The sequence below is a fragment of the Lonchura striata genome, chromosome 4 (assembly GCF_050655825.1).
Source record: "Lonchura striata isolate lonStrDom1 chromosome 4, ASM5065582v1, whole genome shotgun sequence".
NCBI classification, from domain to species: Eukaryota; Metazoa; Chordata; class Aves; order Passeriformes; family Estrildidae; genus Lonchura; species Lonchura striata.
The window spans coordinates 9,558,515-9,576,748 of NC_140706.1; the positions used below are offsets into that span (position 1 = coordinate 9,558,515).

Consider the following 18,234-nt stretch of genomic DNA (forward strand, 5'->3'; position numbering starts at 1 on the left):
GCTGAGGGAAGGAAACCCAGGTAGGGAAATGAGGCTGTGTTTTTAGACAGTCAGCAATGTTCGTGTTTGTGTGTAGTGATTTCGTGTGTGACTTGCCATAATGGCTTTTTAGAAGACTTCACCAGAATTGTTCAGTTCAAGCAACTTAATACTAGTCAACTTTGGCTCTTTCTTTTTCTGAGTATATAGTGTGACTTTATACATTTTGGTGGAAATGTTCTAAGCCTTTTGGGTGTCTAATCCTCAAACAAGAAAGTACATTTTGTGTAGCTAAATGAGACATGGAGGTGTGGAGTTCTATAACTTTTTCTAAAGGTCACACATTGTGCCTATAATTGAGCATTCAAATATGGAGGTATGAATTTTTGAAAAACTTTGGAAATCAGAACCAGGTGTCTAAAAGTACCCTGTGGAATTTAGAAGACTGTTTTTTAACAGATGAGAATATAGTGCTTGTGGTGTTTAGCCCTGTGAGCCCTCCTTTAGAGGATTGCCCTCTGATCTGTGGCCTGCATTCCTCTCCAGAGGTTCATTTCAGCAGCAGGTTATAGCAGTTCAGATGGAAATGGTTTTCTGGCCTTGCAGGGTACCTAGCTCTGGTTCTTATCCTAGCTCTTATGCAATAAGTTTTTTGGAATTCTAAAGAAAACAGATGGGTTTTTTTGATGACTTTCATTCTGCTTTTCAGAGAACCTGTTCTGTAATATAACTGAAAGTTGTTTTTTCTTCTCAGCATTGCATCATGAGCTTATGCAGTAGCAGTTACAGTGAACTAGGCTTGCAATTGATTGTTGACCTCCTTGCTCTGAAGAACAGCTCATATTGGCTTGTAAGGACAGAACTTCTGGAAACACTTGCAGAGGTAGATTTTCGGTGAGTGTTCATATTTTTCCATGGGTTTAGTATCTGAAGTGCAGAGAAGCATAGGAAACTGTAAATGTAATGGTGCAATTTCTCCTGAAGCATTAATGAGTTTCATAAAACTAATTCAGATCAGTCAATCCTGTATGAGTTCCTTTGTCAAGTTACCACTGGCTGTACAACCAAGCCCAATCCTACTAACAATGTATTGAAGTCTTCAGTTCATTGGTCTGTATTAAGTCTTCTGTGAATGTGTGATCAGAGAGAGACCACATCATTTGGAATCTAACTTAGTCTTTCCATCCAGTTTTGTGTGTTTTTGAAGAGAAATTCCCTGATATGTCCTCTGTTGTCAGCTCTCTGTAATCACTCAGTTTTTGTTAATACTGAAATAAATGTGACTTGTTCTTTTTCTTGTTCTCATTCTCTGTTGGTTCTTCCAAGCTGAAAGACAAAAGATGTTTATATAAAAGTTCTTCTGGTTATCCTTAGTCATACAGAAGTGGACTCTTTGTGAATAGTGATGTTTGGAATGTGTTACTGTCTTTTCAAAATAGTCTGATGGTTTTGTGCATGGGAAAAAATACAGTTAAAATCGTGGTCTTTAAATAATGGGTTTTTTTTAATGGTAGGACTGTTTTTCTTCAGTTACACTAGCCAGATAGTAGGTTAGCAAATAACTTACCTTTTTTAAAGGTTGCAAAAAGTGTTTGCTACATTTTCACTATAGTGGTGTTTTTAAAAAATTAGCAAAAAAACCCTCAGAGCAGTAAAGGGAGAAGTAACACACCATGTTAACTAATGTACTCTAAATTCTATTTTGTCACAGGCTAGTCAACTTCTTGGAAGGAAAGACTGAGAGTTTGCACAGAGGTATTCATCATTATACTGGTGTAAGTAAATTATTCAATCAGTATATTGTGTTTCTGGATTAAGGTACCAGTGCAGTGTCATGATTTTGTTTTTAATTCTGTCAACACTGATGGCTACTGTATTTTTTGTGCAAATAGATTCAACTTCTAAAACTTACTACAATTGGGAATATACTTACTATGGAGATCAGATATCTTAATTTTCTCTGGTGTGTTTGTGGCTTGTTCTTTTTTAACTTGAAAGGAATTGACATTTGTGTAGTTAGAGAATGTGGTTGGCAATGTTAAGGTAGAGATGCTCTTGCAGGCTTGCATGACAGATGAAATCTCACTTGTTAATTCTCTTTTAATTATGTGATCAAATGATGAAAATGGTCAGTGAACTTTATTTACTGCGCTAATTTATTTTCTAGCTATTAAAGCTTCAGGAGAGAGTACTTGAAAATGTTGTAATAAGTCTGCTTGGAGATGAAGATCCAAGAGTGAGACATGTGGCTGCAGCTTCCTTAATGAGGTACATGTGACATTTTTATTTATAGGAAGAGAAAAAGATATTTGCATATTGTTGTGTACCTATAACTAAAATAATGCCTTGGGTGTTTTTAATATACATATATATATATCTGTGTGCTTGTATGTATATTTATTCATAAGAGATAGGAAACAAACACATCTTTATGGTACCTGGGACATGCATCTTTCTGACTAATCAGGCAATTGTACTTTGCTTTCTATTAGCAATCCGATTACTTTAAATTACATTCAGAAGGTCACTTTCAGTCTCAACTTCTTCAGAATATTTTTCTTCATCCTGAAATGGTTTATTCAGTATCCTGGCAGTGGTTGATTGACTTAAAATGTTACAGTTCTGCAGATTTGTCCCAGCTCCCAACCATTATATTTTTCACATGGTCATATACAGTGTATCTTAAAACTTTTGTGCTCACTGATCATAGTGCATCTGCTAATTTTGTTTGCAAAGCAGATCTTTGCTGTAACCTACTGCAGTTATAGTTACTGTACAGACAAATGCACCAAAGGGTAAGGATTAGTTGGTAGTTTATTTACTGGAATTCGGAGACTTAAATTTTATGTTTAAAGAAGTTGCGAGCATGTAACACTGAATAATATTTTATTATCAGAGGAGTTTCTTTCCTAGTTTTTTCATACTGTTAATTGTTGTCCATTCCTAATAACAACTAATATTTTAAAGTTCTGACATTTAGAAGTGTTTATATTGCCAAAGCAGCTCAGCAGAGGAGTCATGAACTGTTTCAGCATAGAGCTTGTGGTTTTATTAAGGGACTTGATTCTGAAATGGAGTTATTTTATTAACTGAGTGGTAACAAGTTGAAGTGTTTTCTATCTTCATACTGACTTAGTGACAGGGGCTGTGTTAAGATCAGAAAAGACTTAACCTGCCCAAGAAAGGTGCTACAAGCTTGTAGAAACTCCTTGAAACATCCAGTAAGGATGTTCATTGGAAGTACCCTCACTGAGATTACAACGTGTAAAATAGCTTTTCACTTTTACATAAGTTGAAAATACTGTTGGTCAAGACGACTGGATTTGATTTTGTGTTTTGGTTTTGCTGCATAGAAATCAGATAGTAAAAAAATATTTTTTTCAGTATAAATGAGTTCTCAGTTGATACAGATACTCATGGGTAAAATATCTGGGGAGATCAGTGAACAGCAAGAGAGAAGTTATCTATGTAAGTGTTTGTTGTAGTATGTGTGGGGAGGTATCTCCAGAAAAGACTTTTTTTTTTTAATTACTATATTTCTGGAGCAGTTGCTTTGTCCTGACTTGAGCTCCTTGATGGCAATGAAGAGCAGTTATATAAAGATTAATTCAGCTTAATAAATTTAGGTAATAGCTATTTACAATTTGATATGTGCAATTAACATATGTAGCTTGCTGAAGCACATAATAAATGTATTTAAACTGGGTGTTAAACAATATCTGAATAATTTTTCTTTTTGACACTCAATTTTCTTTCAGGCTTGTTCCAAAGCTGTTTTATAACTGTGATCAAGGACAGGCTGACCCAGTTGTGGCAGTAGCACGAGACCAAAGCAGTGTCTACCTGAAACTCCTCATGCATGAAACACAGCCCCCATCTCACTTTGCAGTGAGCACTATCACCAGGTGTGTTACCTGCCTGGCCTTGCTTCAAAAGGAATGGAGACCCAAATTTCACTTTGCAGTGTCTAGGACTGTAGTTAAATCCTGCAAACTCATGTGCTTATGAATTCCTTTGCTAGTCTGTAGGAGCACCTGTAGAAGGTTTAAATTCTACAGAAACTGACTCATGTTCAAAGAGTACTTTGTGAGTTACTGGTGATGTGCTCACACAGAGTCCTTGTTTTGAGATAGTTTATTCTCTCCATCCTGAAGTCATCCTACTTGCCCATTAAATTATAAAACCAGGTCCAGCTTTTCAAGCTAATTGTATGTATGTTACTGTTGTTCAGGTATGTTGATCTAAGTTTATAACTCTCCACATCCTGTTTAATGATTGTAGTTGCAGAAGGCTGTACTCCCTTTATAGTTTAAAAATAAATTCTAGTTTTGGTAGTGTGATCTTGTATTTTTGCTGCCAGCTGTACTTTTTCTGTCTTATAGACAGTATGAGTTGTATGTATTTATAGGGGTTGTTGTATTCTATAGGTTTGTCATAAAACTTTTTAATTGTATGCCTTTTGGTATATGGTCTTGATCTTGTCACGTAAGATATATGCTGTAGTATGGAAGCAGTAGAACTTTGTGGATCCAGTGTTATTCTGGATAGAAAATAGTTTCTACAGAAATAATCCAAACCTTGTGAGCATGCAAAAATGTTGAATCCATTTGACCAACAGCAAGGACAACAGCAAAGTTGAATTGGTGGTCATTTCTCAATATCTAGTTAGAAACGGACAGTTGATTTCTGTTCACTAACAAAGAGGTTTTATGTATAAATTAAATAGCATTTACTAATACAACCCCAAAAATACTGCAATATAAGATGGTATTTGGACTGTTCTCTGGTTTTGTATGTTACAAGCAATCTATGATACACAATAGTAATTTAAGCTTAAATGTTTAAGTAATAAAATTAATAATTTTTGATTGGGATGTGGGTGTTTAAGTACATTTTTTAGTGGGTATAAATCTTTTTATTTCAGAGCATACAGAGGTTACAATATGCTGCAAAGTCCAACAGATGTCACTATGGAAAACAACCTTTCAAGGGTTATTGCAGCAATTTCCCATGCATTGACAATATCCACTACAAGAGCACTTACAGTGAGTTTTCTTATATGTGAGTTTTTGTACATAGTTTCTTTGAGTTTTCTTGCTATGGTGTCTGACTTTTTCCTATTTTACATGCTTGTTTTTTTTTTTGTTTTTTTTTTTTTTTTTTTTGTTTTTTTTTTATGATTTCCTGACTAATTTGGGGCTTTTGTACTGTGACAATGGCAGCAGTAATAGATTTAATTCTCACTCTTAAGATACTGTGTTGTTAACTCTTCCCATGGTGAAACTAATTCGATTCTTGATGTCTGTTTTTCAGTTTGGCTGCTGTGAAGCTTTGTGTCTTCTCTCCACAACATTTCCAGTCTGCACCTGGAGTGTGGGATGGCACTGTGGGTATGTTCCCTCTTTTATTAATCGAGCTTCTGGAGGTCACATTTGTGAAACAGAAGTGGATTTACTTAGTCATTGAAGTCCTGGTTTAGGTATATGCTGGTAAGCGTATCTTAGCAGTTCTTTAAGAACTTTGTACAGAATACAGAAAATTTTAACTTCAGGTTGTCAGGGTATTAAGTGCCAGCATTTGTCATCCCTGGAACCATAGTGGCTGTCACAGGGTTTGGCTGCAACTGCCCTTATAGAAAGATAGATATAGTCAGCATCTATGAAATGTGATATAGGAAAAAATATTCCGTGCTTTTGAAAAGATGTTTATCTTTGGGATATTATATTTTGTAGTATCTCTTTAAATTTTGGACATAAAATTTCTCATCTTGGTTTCATGTCTATGTTGAAAAATGGTGGGTCAAGGAAGCTGGTTCATCTTGGCTGCTATAATACTGTCAGATGCATTTAAATTGTTCTCATTTGGCACATTGAGTGGGAACAGCAAATTGGGTATCTGTAATACTTCAGTGTTAATATAGGGAATACATGATAGTCCCAAATTACTTACATTCTGAAGAGTTTCTTCAGGATGAAAATGTACAGGTGGCAGCCTAAGAGCTTTGATGTTTGCCTCTGATTATTAGTGCTGTACCATGTGAGCAGTAAAAGTAGCTGCTGGAGATGTGCACCTGTGGAGCTGTTCAATTTTTAAATACATCTAATATAATCTGTGTTGATTTTCTTTGTTGCTGTCATTTTGTCTCTTACTCTATTTAATTGGTAAATTTTGTCTTATTTTAAAACCAAAACCCAAACCCCAAAAAAACAAGCATCCCCAGATTCTTTTCTTGTCAGCAAGAAAAGCCCTTGCTTCCTTTGCTGGCCCTAACTGGTATATGTAGTATAAAAAGTGTGGTCCAGTGGTAACAAATGATGTGACCAGTACTTAGGTGGAAAATAAAATCAATGTATCTTCTCTTCTACCTAGCTTAAAAATTTTGTTTTAAAGATTCATGTAATATTTATAAATGATCCCATGACATAGCCTTTGCCCTTTCCTCTGATTCCTTCTTCACAAATATTTTGGCCAATAATTTGGACTGTAATTTTATTTTTGTGGAATGATATGGACATTTATTGTTCTGGATAATAAGAATATAATAACATGCATAGTAACATGAGAATTTTGCCAAAGTTCCTTCATATTTTAAGTATTGTTGTTCTTATGATTAAGAAGTTACTGGAACTGCTGCATTCCTACTCTGTACAGCTCAACATGGATTAAGTAATGGATTTCTGACTGTATGTGCCTGGGAAAATACTTTACAAAGACCAAAGGAAGGCACTGTAATTACCTCTGGAGCATTATCAAAATAATAGCTATACTTAGTTTAATTCTCTGAAATTCCTGTAGTTGTGTTAGACCAGAGTAACTATATTAGAAGATTTTAATTATTTCAAATTTAAAAATATTTTGGAAGATTTTCAGATTCCCTTTATTTAGAGGTTACGTAAGGTCTTTTCCTGAAAGAATCTGGAGTATATAGGTCTTACAGCTTTGAAGTGATGTGTGTAATTCACAGAGTATTCTGCCAAACATCATCTGGTGATCTCTGCTTGCCCTTTCTTAAACTTGACTTCCATGGAAAAATCTGATCTTATAATTATTGTCAGGGAAAACATAGAATAAAGCAGAAGATAGTGTTCACTCAAAAAATATAGAGGATTTGATGGAATGCAATTGTTTAATAATTTCTTGTCTCTATAAAGCACTATCTTGTTAAATTGCAATACTACAGCTAATGTCTCCAATCTTTACCTTGCGTATGCACAAGACTTAACTGAAGCTATTTCAGCCCTGTAGTGGGTAGCAAATAAATACAGAATTCTTCAGTTTATCAGTAGATGTCACTATTGCCTTGATATTTGCTATTAAAAGCAAGGTAATGGCTCTTAAAGAAACCCGAGTATTGACAGGTCTGCTGCAAATTGCTTTCTGAAGTTGTATTTGAGTGTTAAATGTGTATTTCTGTGGCACAGATTTAATTTCATTAGATTAGCCATCTGCTTTACTGTTGGTTTTCTCAAGACTTAATTTGCCAAAAAGGGGAGAAAATGTAACGACATTCCAAAATTAAACTTCCAGTGTTTCCCAGCCAAGTTCTTCAGATGAAGCTCAGAAAGGCTGCACCATTGGTATGGCTGGCTTGGTCCTGTCTCTCCTTTCATCAGCATGGTTCCCACTGGACCTCTCAGCACATCAGGATGCTTTGATTTTGACTGGAAATTTGCTTGCAGGTAAGGCAGGACAAGAGAAGTGGGATTGTCCCAATATTTTTACCATTAGGATTAGAAGGGCCATGTCTCACTCTATTCTGATTGTATGCCATGAAAAACTTGCAAGATTAAGCAGAAGAAATAAAAAAGGAACTTGCACCCAGGAGATTTGAAAAGAAACTACCTCTTTGTAGCTAAGTTGCAGATTTCCTACAGTTGCCAAAGGGTATGCTTAGTACAAGCTGGGTATAAAGAACTCAAAATTTGTTGGTTTTGTTTTTAACTCTGCAGCTACTCCTGGCTTTGAAATTTCTGTTCATATAGAGACAATAACCATAGCTGCCTTCAGAATTTTCTGGTGCTTAATTCCAAGTTTTGTCTTCTATTTCCTGAAATTGTAGCAAGTGCTCCCAAGTGCTTAAAGAATCCCTGGAGTGCTGAAGAAGATACAAACCAAGGTGCTGCAAAGCAGGAGGAACCCTGGCCAGCTCTGTCAGATCGAGCTCTTGTCACTTTAGTAGAACAGCTCTTTTCTCATCTGCTGAAGGTCATTAATATTTGTGCACATGTAATGGATGATGTGGCTCCTGGTCCAGCAGTAAAGGTATATATTGAAAATAAAAAATAAAATTATGTGACTTAAATACAGTTGTGCTAATTACCTCTTCACATTTTAGACTTGATATAGGTATCTAATTCTGTGATAATGACTCGACTCTATATAGTAAAGCAAGTACCATGAAAAAAGTGCATATTTTTCTTCACATAACAGGTTTTTCTTCAGTTCTGCAGTGTTTAAAATATTACCCTAAATTTTGAGTCTTTTATTACTGCTGACTTCACTTGAAACATTAATTCAGTGAGGAGTATATAGAGTATGTGAAGTACTGGATTGCGTACTCTGGGAAAAGTGTTGACTTTTGGGTTGGTTGGGTGGTTGTAATGTACTGAGCTCCTTTTGGGGCTAAAAATAACCCTTTTATCTTCTGAATATTCTGTAAAATATTTTGACTTCTGAAACAGCTTATATGAGGTACTTCCAGGTTTGAGGGTTTTGAAGATTTTTTTGAGGCATATGCATTTAGAGACTGATTTAGAAACTGTAAGACAGAATTGTTAAAATCAGTCATTTCTTCATATTTTAAAAATGTTTGAATATAATTTTGACACTCCTTTATCTGGAATCAAAAGGAAGTGTAGTGACTGAGTTTTAATTTAATCTCATTGGTTTATGCTGAAGCTGAAAATTTAATCTCTGTGATCTATGCTGAAGTTGAAAATAAAGTAGGGAATATATTAAACTATTTCCTTTTCACACAGGAAATTCATGTCCTGAACCTGAAACATTTAAGTTTAACTGACAGTCAATTGAAGGGGAGTTTAAACAAAAGAAGAATATGCTTGTATTTTTGTAGAAGAAAAAAACCTACTTACTTACAAAACTGATAAAGCTTCTTTTCATTCTAGGCAGCATTACCTTCTCTCACAAACCCACCGTCTCTGAGTCCGATTCGGAGAAAGGGGAAAGAGAGGGAATCTGTGGAGCAGGCATCTGTGCCAATGAGCCCTAAAAAGAGTGGAGAAGCAAGTCCAGGTAGGCACATCACTTCTGTTAACCTTTCCATCTACCTGCCCCACACCATGTGGCTGTGGCAGAGAGAGAAGAAATAAAACTGAGTAACCTTTCTGGAGTTTCAGTTCAAGAGGCTGGCAGGGTACTGCAATGGTGGAAAGGCAGACATGGGTGGGGGCTTCTTTACTGTTTTGGTTTTTATTAACTGTAAGCTGAAAATTAACTGTACTTTTCAGAACAAAATCACTGCTGAATCCTTTTCCTCATATTTTGTGAATCTACTCAGCTATTGACTAAAATAATTCTTGCACATATGTTACTTAAAAGAAATTTGGAAGTTGACTTCCAGCTTTTGGCAGGAGTGACTTACATTGTTTTTGGAAATGAGATTATGAATCTTGAAACCTTTTCTTTCATTAGTAATGAATGGAGGAAACACATGTTAATTCTGTTTTGTAAATTGTACATGCACTTCAGTATTAAGCCCTCTGGGTTGATTTCTCTCACCACAGCAGGCTGGATTGTTGGAATGCTGTTCATTTTCTAGTTGTGCATAGTTTCTTTCTGCAGTTTGTAATATATATGTGGATTGAAAAAAGCCATACTGTTTAATAAAGCAGATGTGGTAAATTATATTGTGTACATGTCATGAGCAGACTAGAAAATGCATATTGTGCTAATCTGATATTCTTTTAAGCTTCTAGGCAAAGTGATGCTACAGGACCTGTTCCAACAAGTAAATCATCTTCAGTAGGAAGCTTTTATCATCTTCCATCATACCTGAAGTTATATGATGTCTTGAAAGCAACCCATGCTAATTATAAGGTACTGCATGATTTTATTTGATTGGACTGCAATGGGGTTGGATAATCACTTTGTTTCTTTTAAACAGGCTCTGCCTCTGTCAGCATTTGTTTACCTGTGTTAACAGTTTATACACACACAAAAAGAATTTAAAGAAAGATCACAACTACCACCAATAAAAACAAAAACTGCCCTAACAACAACCCATGATAGTCACTGTCACCCTATTGTTTCTCTGCTGTCATTATTGCTGGTAACAAATTACTCTTTTTTGGCTTAGCAATCCCAAATAAATCCCCATGTCTGTTCTCACTGCACTTTATTCCAGGATGGGGAAGCTTTTTCCTTATTAGTTCAGGTGACAGAAGATCCATTCCCTAGAGAGTTGGTCATCTGATATGTACACTTTAAGGATTGTGTTCTTATTACACCTACTGTGTTTATTAGAACTGCATCATCCAGCTCCATTGCTTGTCAATGCCCAGGCCTTCCTCAAGCAAGAAGATCCCTTTTTTTTCTTAGTCAAAATGGAGTCCTGCCTTTCCAGCAATGCATAAGGCAGTCTAAGCTGTCAGTGAAATTCTATACAAAAGATCATTTTGTGTCAATACCCACTTCTTCCAATGATTTGTATCTCCTTGTTAAGTAATTGTTAAGGAAAAATGTGGTTTTATTTTCTGGGAACAGGTTACTTTGGATCTCCAGAACACAAACGAGAAGTTTGGATGTTTCTTACGGTCTGCCTTAGATGTTCTCTCTCAAATCCTGGAACTTGCTACTCTTCAGGATATTGGAAAGGTATAAGATTTGTTTCTTTTTTCTTGTAGTTAACTTGTCCAGTATCCATGGTCCCTACTGGGAGAAAGCACATATCACTGATTTCAAAATTGCTACTCTTCCAAGGAGCAGTAGTCCTAGAAGTGCTGTGCTTCCACAAAGTTGAATAAAGTTCTCCAGGTTAAATTACTGCTGTTGAAAACTGGAATAATTTTTTAATTTTTAAATTTCACATGGGAATTTTTCTTCCCAGCCAAATTATTTGCCTTTAGTCATTCCCTATATTCATATGTTTAAATATCCAAAATGTCAGAAGATCTATTGCCCTCCTTCCTCTCTGTCTCAATATTTTTTCTTCTGAACTGTGGTGTTAGACATTGTAATATTTTAAGATTAGGAGGAAAATGTTGAATTTTTATTTCTTTATGTAATTCCTTGATTTCCCTTAAATTAATGTAGTTTTACTTAGTACAAAAACCTGTGCTACTGACCAGTTTTCACTGTAATGTTTTAATATACTGAAAAAATTCCTTCAATTTAATGCACTTGTTTTTCTGATTTTCTAGTGTGTAGAAGAAATTTTGGGATATCTAAAATCATGTTTCAACAGAGAGCCAACAATGGCAACAGTGTGTGTACAGCAGGTAAGGAGTTATTTTTTATGTGTTGTCTGAGTGTTATACCTGATGTCCTTTGGCTGTCAATTGGAGGCTAAGAGTGGCCATGCTTTTAAGGGAAGTGGTATGTAGAAACATTAGCCCAGGTGGAGCAAACAGACCATATTTTCTTTCATTTTCACTACTTGTTCTGTAACCTTGATACAAATTTCCTCTTGAACTGCTTCCAATTCACAGAACCATTTTAGCTAATGTTCAGCAAACAAGCTGGTTTCCTACTTCACCAAAAGTGTTCTTTAGCCAGTTAACTGCATCAAAAAACCCTAGAAAGCAAAGAACTGACTGCCTTAGTGATGGATTTTTAGCAGGTTTTCAATTAAACATTTAGGTTTAAGTCCTCAAAAGTTAATTGCAGTGAGAAACAAATCAAGGGATTTTTTCCTGAAATGTTAACTTTTCTTCTTTTCCTTCCAATTTTCTTCTGTAGTTATTGAAAACATTGTTTGGGACAAATCTGGCTTCTCAGTACGATGGCTTGTCTTCAAACCCCAGCAAGGCTCAAGGCAAAGCTCAGCGCTTGGGTTCCTCCAATCTGAGGCCTGGTCTCTACCACTATTGCTTCATGGCACCCTACACACACTTCACACAGGCCCTTGCTGATGCCAGTCTGAGGAACATGGTTCAAGCTGAGCAGGAGCACGATGCTTCAGGGTAACTTCCTTCCCTTACATCATAATGTTAACTTGAACTAGAGTCTGTTCTTAGTGTTTTTCATGAATGTGAGTTTCACTGGGGTGCTGTGTAACATGAAAATACAGGCTTAAGCAGAGTAACTTCAGGACCACATCCTGAATGCAGTTATCAGTAATGTGTTTTCCAAAGCAAAGTTGAGTCATTAAAATGGATATCGTTTAAGTTTCTTAAAAGCATAATAATTTTGAGTGCTTGTATTCAAAATGTATTATTAATTTATAAATGCAATACATAGTGTGTTAAAAGAGAGGCAGAAGGATAACTAAGCAAAGACTAGAAAATCTGTGATCAAAGTGTATTGTAGATTGTCTCTGCCCTTTGTTTCTACTAAGATTCTGGAAGCAATCAGGTAGATTAAGAGAAGTTGGCATTAGCACAGTAAAATGCTTCTAAGGACAGTATATTGTATTTTGTATTAATGCGTGTGGGGTTTTTTGTATTTTTTTTTTTGGAACAGATGGTTTGATGTGCTGCAGAAAGTTTCTACACAGCTGAAAACTAGCATTTCCAGTGCAGCAAAACATCGTGCTGATAAGGTACTTGTATCTGTGTTCTCCTGAAAGAGCTGTACCTTAGATTTAAAACATTTTTCTTCCTTTCAAAACTAATTTGGCTTTGAATCAGAGATGTGTTCAGATGTTAGATTACTTTAAAATCTCTCTATTACAGAATGCTATTCACAATCACATTCGTTTATTTGAACCCCTTGTCATAAAAGCATTGAAACAATACACAACAACAACATCGGTACAGCTGCAGAGACAAGTTCTAGACTTGCTTGCTCAACTGGTTCAGCTGCGAGTTAACTACTGTCTTCTGGATTCAGATCAGGTTGGTACCTCTCCACATTTGCAAATTGTCATACAGATCTCAGGCTCAATTAACATCTGCAGCAAAATATTTCCAGCAGTCCATTCATTGTACTAAAAGTGAAGACTTAAAGGAGGGTAAGACTTAATTTCCTGCCCCACAGTCACAAATAGCTTCAGACTTCTGGGGTCTTTTTGGGTGTAAATGACTTTTTGAGTTCTGCAACAACTTTAAGAACTGCTCATGAGAAGGACTTTAGGAATAAAATGATATGGACAATGCAGTTTTATTAAATAAAACTTCATTTACAAATGGAAATGCCTTCTTCCATACTGAGAGTATGGACTTCCTTATGACTGATCATGAGCATCGTGGCTGACAACTTTGTTTGATGTTAATTGCAGTGAGGGGAGCTAGTGGCAAATACAGTTGTGTAGCTGTCCATAGAAGCAGTGAATTTGTAACATTAAATTTAAATAGTTTACTTAGAAGTGTTTTATTTACTACAGTTATTTTCCGGTTTATAATGAACATGACTTGCAATACTTAAGTTTTCTGTAAGTTCATAAAGAGATAATTCTTTTAAAAGCTTAAGTGCTTTGGATTTTATCTCAGTTTAGATTTTTGGCTGATTCTTAACTTCTTGATTGTAATACCTCAAATATTGTATTTTATGAGTGAAAGATGAAGCTATACTTAAAAATGTACAGACAACAGGTTAAACGTGTCACAAGCTCATGCAAGCTGTAATAAGTTTCAGCAGGTTTCTCCATCTTCTGTAAGTGCACAGAGAACATTTCATAATATAGTGCAAATGATTTTCAGTGCCTGTCTATAACTGTCAAAATGGTTTCAAATGGAAATTAATGTCTGTTCTGATGCACACTTTATTCTCTCTTTAGGTGTTTATTGGATTTGTGCTAAAGCAGTTTGAATACATTGAAGTAGGACAGTTCAGGTATGAAATTGACAATTTTGATTAATGAGGGTTTGCAACTGTCTCGTTCTGAAAGATAGATAAGTGATATGTCACAAGTAGTGATTAGATTTGCTGGTTATTTCTGCCTTATGAGAAAGGGAGAGTTCTCTTCTGGGCAATGTGCTAATTTATTTTCTTATTCCAATGGTAACTCTTTCAGATATCTTAGGTTCCATGTGACTGAAGAAGTCAGGAAGTAAAATAGTAAATAATAATAATCTTCAACTGTGTTGTTTTGTTTCTCTGTTTTGGTATTGTAAACCCATTCCTTTGGGCCCTCCTCCCAAAGCTATGCTTTGAGAAATCAGCATTTCATTGCTACATGCAATTACTTAAGGGAGAGCTACTTCTTCCTATTGTGGATTCAGAGTGAATCCATATGTACTCTGGTCACCTGGTACACATTGCATAGTACCTAATAGGTCATAAGCAAGGCAGTGAAATTTTTACATCAGTTATTTCTGGTTTTTCTCACACTTGAGTTTTAATGAAGAAAGAAGTTGCTCTTTTGCTCTGTGGATCTTCTACAAAACAATCTAATGTTCATTAGACATAACTAATGGTCAAAGATTGAAAGAAATCCCTGGAGAAAAAAACTCATTGTACAGAACAGGGCACAAAATTTACAGAAGTATTGTATGAAACCAAAACAACATTCTTCAAAAAAACTTTGACTGTAAAAAGATAGGTTTTACTGAACTAAGCTGTGCAATTCAAACTTGACACTTGAAATTTTTGTTTTGTTTTCAGAGAGTCTGAAGCAATTATTCCTAATATCTTCTTTTTCCTGGTGTTGCTGTCTTATGAACGATATCATTCCAAACAAATAATTGGAATTCCCAAGATCATTCAGCTGTGTGATGGTATCATGGCCAGTGGGAGGAAAGCTGTTACACATGGTAATTCTAAAAAAAAAAAAAAAAAAAGCATCAACACTTATTAGTAATAGTTCAGCAATAAATCCAGTGTTGACTGCTATGCTACAGAAAACTATTATCATGCTGAGTGTTCCAGAAGACACTAACTTTTAAAACGTGACTTCTCACTTCTCACTTAATTCCTTCAGGAAATGTATTACATCATACTAACACTGCTGCCTCACGTTTTGCATTGCTCATAATTGCAACAAAGCTTTTATTTGAAACTTTATTCAGTAAGAAGTTCACAACTTAGCAGTATGTGCAAAGCTTTGATTTTAATTTTTGCCCACTTCCATTTCCTTCTACTTTTGGCCTTTTAGTAGAAGCATCTCTCTCATACTTCCCAGTGATTCTGCAGAGAAATACTTTATAAAAATATCTTTTTTTAAAGCTCTGTAAGAATGGGCAAATGTGTCCATAATTTTAAATTTTCTAAAAAAAGTAAAACATTTTCCATCATTATGCATGATAAATATGGGGTTTGTAGGTTTTTAGGTATGGGTAAAACCTTTAATGAGCTACAACCCAGTTTACTTTTAGTAACTGAACTTTTAGTTCAAGAAATCACTGTTCAGGAGTAACTTGTCTCATACTAAAAGAAATACATCTTATTTCAGCAATACCAGCTCTGCAACCCATTGTTCATGATCTCTTTGTGTTAAGAGGAACAAATAAAGCTGATGCTGGAAAAGAACTGGAAACTCAGAAGGAGGTTGTAGTGTCAATGCTGCTGAGACTTATCCAGTACCATCAGGTAGGAGAGGAGGATGAAGGGTCCCTCTCTGGTCTGTGAAAGGGTAACATTGCTGAGACTGCTAAAAGTGCTTCAGGCAATATTAATGATTTTCTGTACAAAAATAGGATAGCTGGACTCTGTGATATCTTTTCTTATATAGAAAGTATGCAAAGATTTTTAAAGGTTCTGCACTACAAATTAGTATTTCAGGTCAAATAACATATCTGTAGAATTTCCTAGTCAAGCCAAAAACTAAAAAGCTCCAGCTTGGATCATGATCTGGCTGTGTTGCAGACAGAATAAGCAGAAGGTTGGTGGGAGAGAAAAAACTTAAAAGAATGGGAATAAAATGGAGAAGGAGACAAGTTTAAAATTAGGAAAGATGCTGCATGGAGATGATTTAGGTATTGCTGTACTATAACAATATCTTGAAAAACACTTACTTGAACAGGGTAATGACACTGGTAATTAGGTATTTGTTATGACTTACAACTTTGACCCAGACTTTGGAAAACATGTTTCTGCTTTGTAGGAGTGTAACAATGACTTTTGTCAATACACTTTGTTTTAAAGAAAAACATAAAAGTAATTTTGAGAGAAGTGTCATGATCAACATGGGATCTTACTGCTTATTCAGGTGCTTAACAAACCTAATGTGCCTTTCTTTCATAATGTGAAAATGCAGTTCTAGTGTATGCTAATGTAAGCACTGTATTTTCAGAAAAAAGTCAGTACATCTTGTCAAAATAATTTGTTAGAACTGCGTGTTCAGATTGGGGTAATTTTGTGTATCCACATTTTCTTTTGAATTTGTAGTTTTATAATCATAAAATGACTAATATAACTGTATGAAATGACACTCTGTAGACACATGATGTGAAATAGTGAATAACTTTGTGTTATATAAGGTACTGCAATTGCTGGCAGATCCCCTTCTGACACACTTAACCTATTAAAGACCACCCATGCACTGCTCTTCCCACACCATCCCATTTGTAGTTCTTATTCTACCCTGTTCTGCTGGTGCAATATGCATAAACCAACCCTGGGCTGTTCTGTTGTTCCCTGGCTGTGCCTGGGATGGTCTGGAGTGGTTTCCCTGAGAGGTTCCCAGAGCTGCAGCTTTCAGCTTTTTTCTGTCACAACAGGAGCTGCCACCCATGGAGCTCCAGAGTTAAGTGTTGTGGCCTGGAATGGCTCCTATCTCCTCTCCTGAAAAAGTCTTTGGGAAGAAAATCACCTGGGAGTATCCCTCTCCTAATCTCAACTACCTGAATTTGCTTTTACAAGTGCTCTAACTTGTTTCCTGAAACAGATTCTTTTGTCCCCCTTCCCAGTCCATATATTAATATTTTTGCTTGCTGTGTCTCTTGTCTGCTTGTCCTTAAAAGTGTGGTCTCTATAACCCTCAAACCTCTAACACATCCAGCTACCAGAAGTGCTCCATTGTGTTGTCTCTTTTATATGAAAGTGACATATCTCAGGTGGATGAGCCCCATGAAAATTCTGTTTTTTTTCCTTGACCAAATTTAAACTTTATTGGAGCTAGAGTCAAGGCAGAGTATACATGTGGAAAATTGCTCTCTTTCTTCCTCTCCGTTTTGTTGAATAAGTGATGTGGTATTTAGATTTATGATTTTTTTTCTAGTTGTTTGAGTAGTCTTTTGACAAATACCATTTTAAAAAGTGCAAGGCAAACATTTTTTTTTCTAGTTTATGAAAGTAACTAGAAAATTCTTTAAAACCACAACTAAGAAGCTTGTAACTAAGAACAGGCTTTTAACCTGAAAATGGGGTCTTAAAAATAAATGTGCAATTGTCACATATGAGTTTTTTTTCCCCTTTTGTCTTTTTGGTAGGTGTTTGAAATGAATGTTCTTTTCTACTATGATATAACTGGTATGTTTTCTGTTAGTATGGGTGTTTACTTACTTTTTTTTTTCACTTTTCCTCAGGTGCTAGAAATGTTCATCTTAGTATTGCAACAGTGTCATAAAGAAAATGAAGACAAATGGAAGAGATTGTCTCGGCAAATAGCTGACATCATTCTCCCAATGCTTGCAAAACAGCAGGTGCTTATATGATTGCTCTAATTCTATAAATGCCTTAAATAATTGATGTAATGTATGGATCAATAGTGGCTTTGAGTATTTGAGTTTTCATTTTTTTTTTTGTATGAAGACAAATTATATTGAAATTGTGGTTGCCATATATGGAAAAAACAACTGCTGCAAGGTAGACTTATGTCTTGGAAGTGATGAAGTTGATATTTAAATGCATGAAGTATGTGCAGTATGATCAAGACTATCTCCAGAGGAAGGGCATTCTGTTTCTCTTAGGTACATGGTTGTATCAGAACACTTACTAAAATGGTGTGAAAATGGTCCCATATTCATAGAATGTCAGATTTATTTTTTTTTTTTTTTGTGGCTACAGTGGGTCTAATTGCAGGCCAGATTGTTCAAAGCCCCATCCAACCAGGCCTTGAACACTTACAGGAGTGGGACAGCCTTCCCTTCTCTGTGCAGCCTATTCCAGTGCCCCACCACCTTCACAGCAAAGAATTTCTTCCTGTTATAAATCCACCCTCTTTTCAGTGTAAAGCCATTCCCCCTTGTCCTATCACTA

At 35.7% G+C, this 18,234-nt stretch overlaps 1 protein-coding gene across 2 annotated transcripts in view; it reads left to right on the forward strand.

Annotated features, from left to right (window-relative positions):
- The window catches only part of HTT (huntingtin), a 77,003-nt gene that overhangs the window by 25,679 nt on the left and 33,090 nt on the right, over positions 1-18,234 (forward strand). For both annotated transcript variants that reach the window (XM_021550734.4, XM_021550735.4), the window contains 19 exons: positions 734-873; positions 1,691-1,754; positions 2,147-2,247; positions 3,738-3,884; positions 4,904-5,024; positions 5,293-5,369; positions 7,507-7,658; positions 8,039-8,241; positions 9,105-9,231; positions 9,908-10,035; positions 10,702-10,812; positions 11,358-11,435; positions 11,896-12,119; positions 12,619-12,697; positions 12,831-12,992; positions 13,874-13,929; positions 14,701-14,849; positions 15,488-15,624; positions 17,562-17,678. In XM_021550734.4, the coding sequence (XP_021406409.3) occupies positions 734-873; positions 1,691-1,754; positions 2,147-2,247; positions 3,738-3,884; positions 4,904-5,024; positions 5,293-5,369; positions 7,507-7,658; positions 8,039-8,241; positions 9,105-9,231; positions 9,908-10,035; positions 10,702-10,812; positions 11,358-11,435; positions 11,896-12,119; positions 12,619-12,697; positions 12,831-12,992; positions 13,874-13,929; positions 14,701-14,849; positions 15,488-15,624; positions 17,562-17,678 (2,373 nt within the window). The remainder of the gene's footprint in view (positions 1-733; positions 874-1,690; positions 1,755-2,146; positions 2,248-3,737; positions 3,885-4,903; positions 5,025-5,292; positions 5,370-7,506; positions 7,659-8,038; positions 8,242-9,104; positions 9,232-9,907; positions 10,036-10,701; positions 10,813-11,357; positions 11,436-11,895; positions 12,120-12,618; positions 12,698-12,830; positions 12,993-13,873; positions 13,930-14,700; positions 14,850-15,487; positions 15,625-17,561; positions 17,679-18,234) is intronic.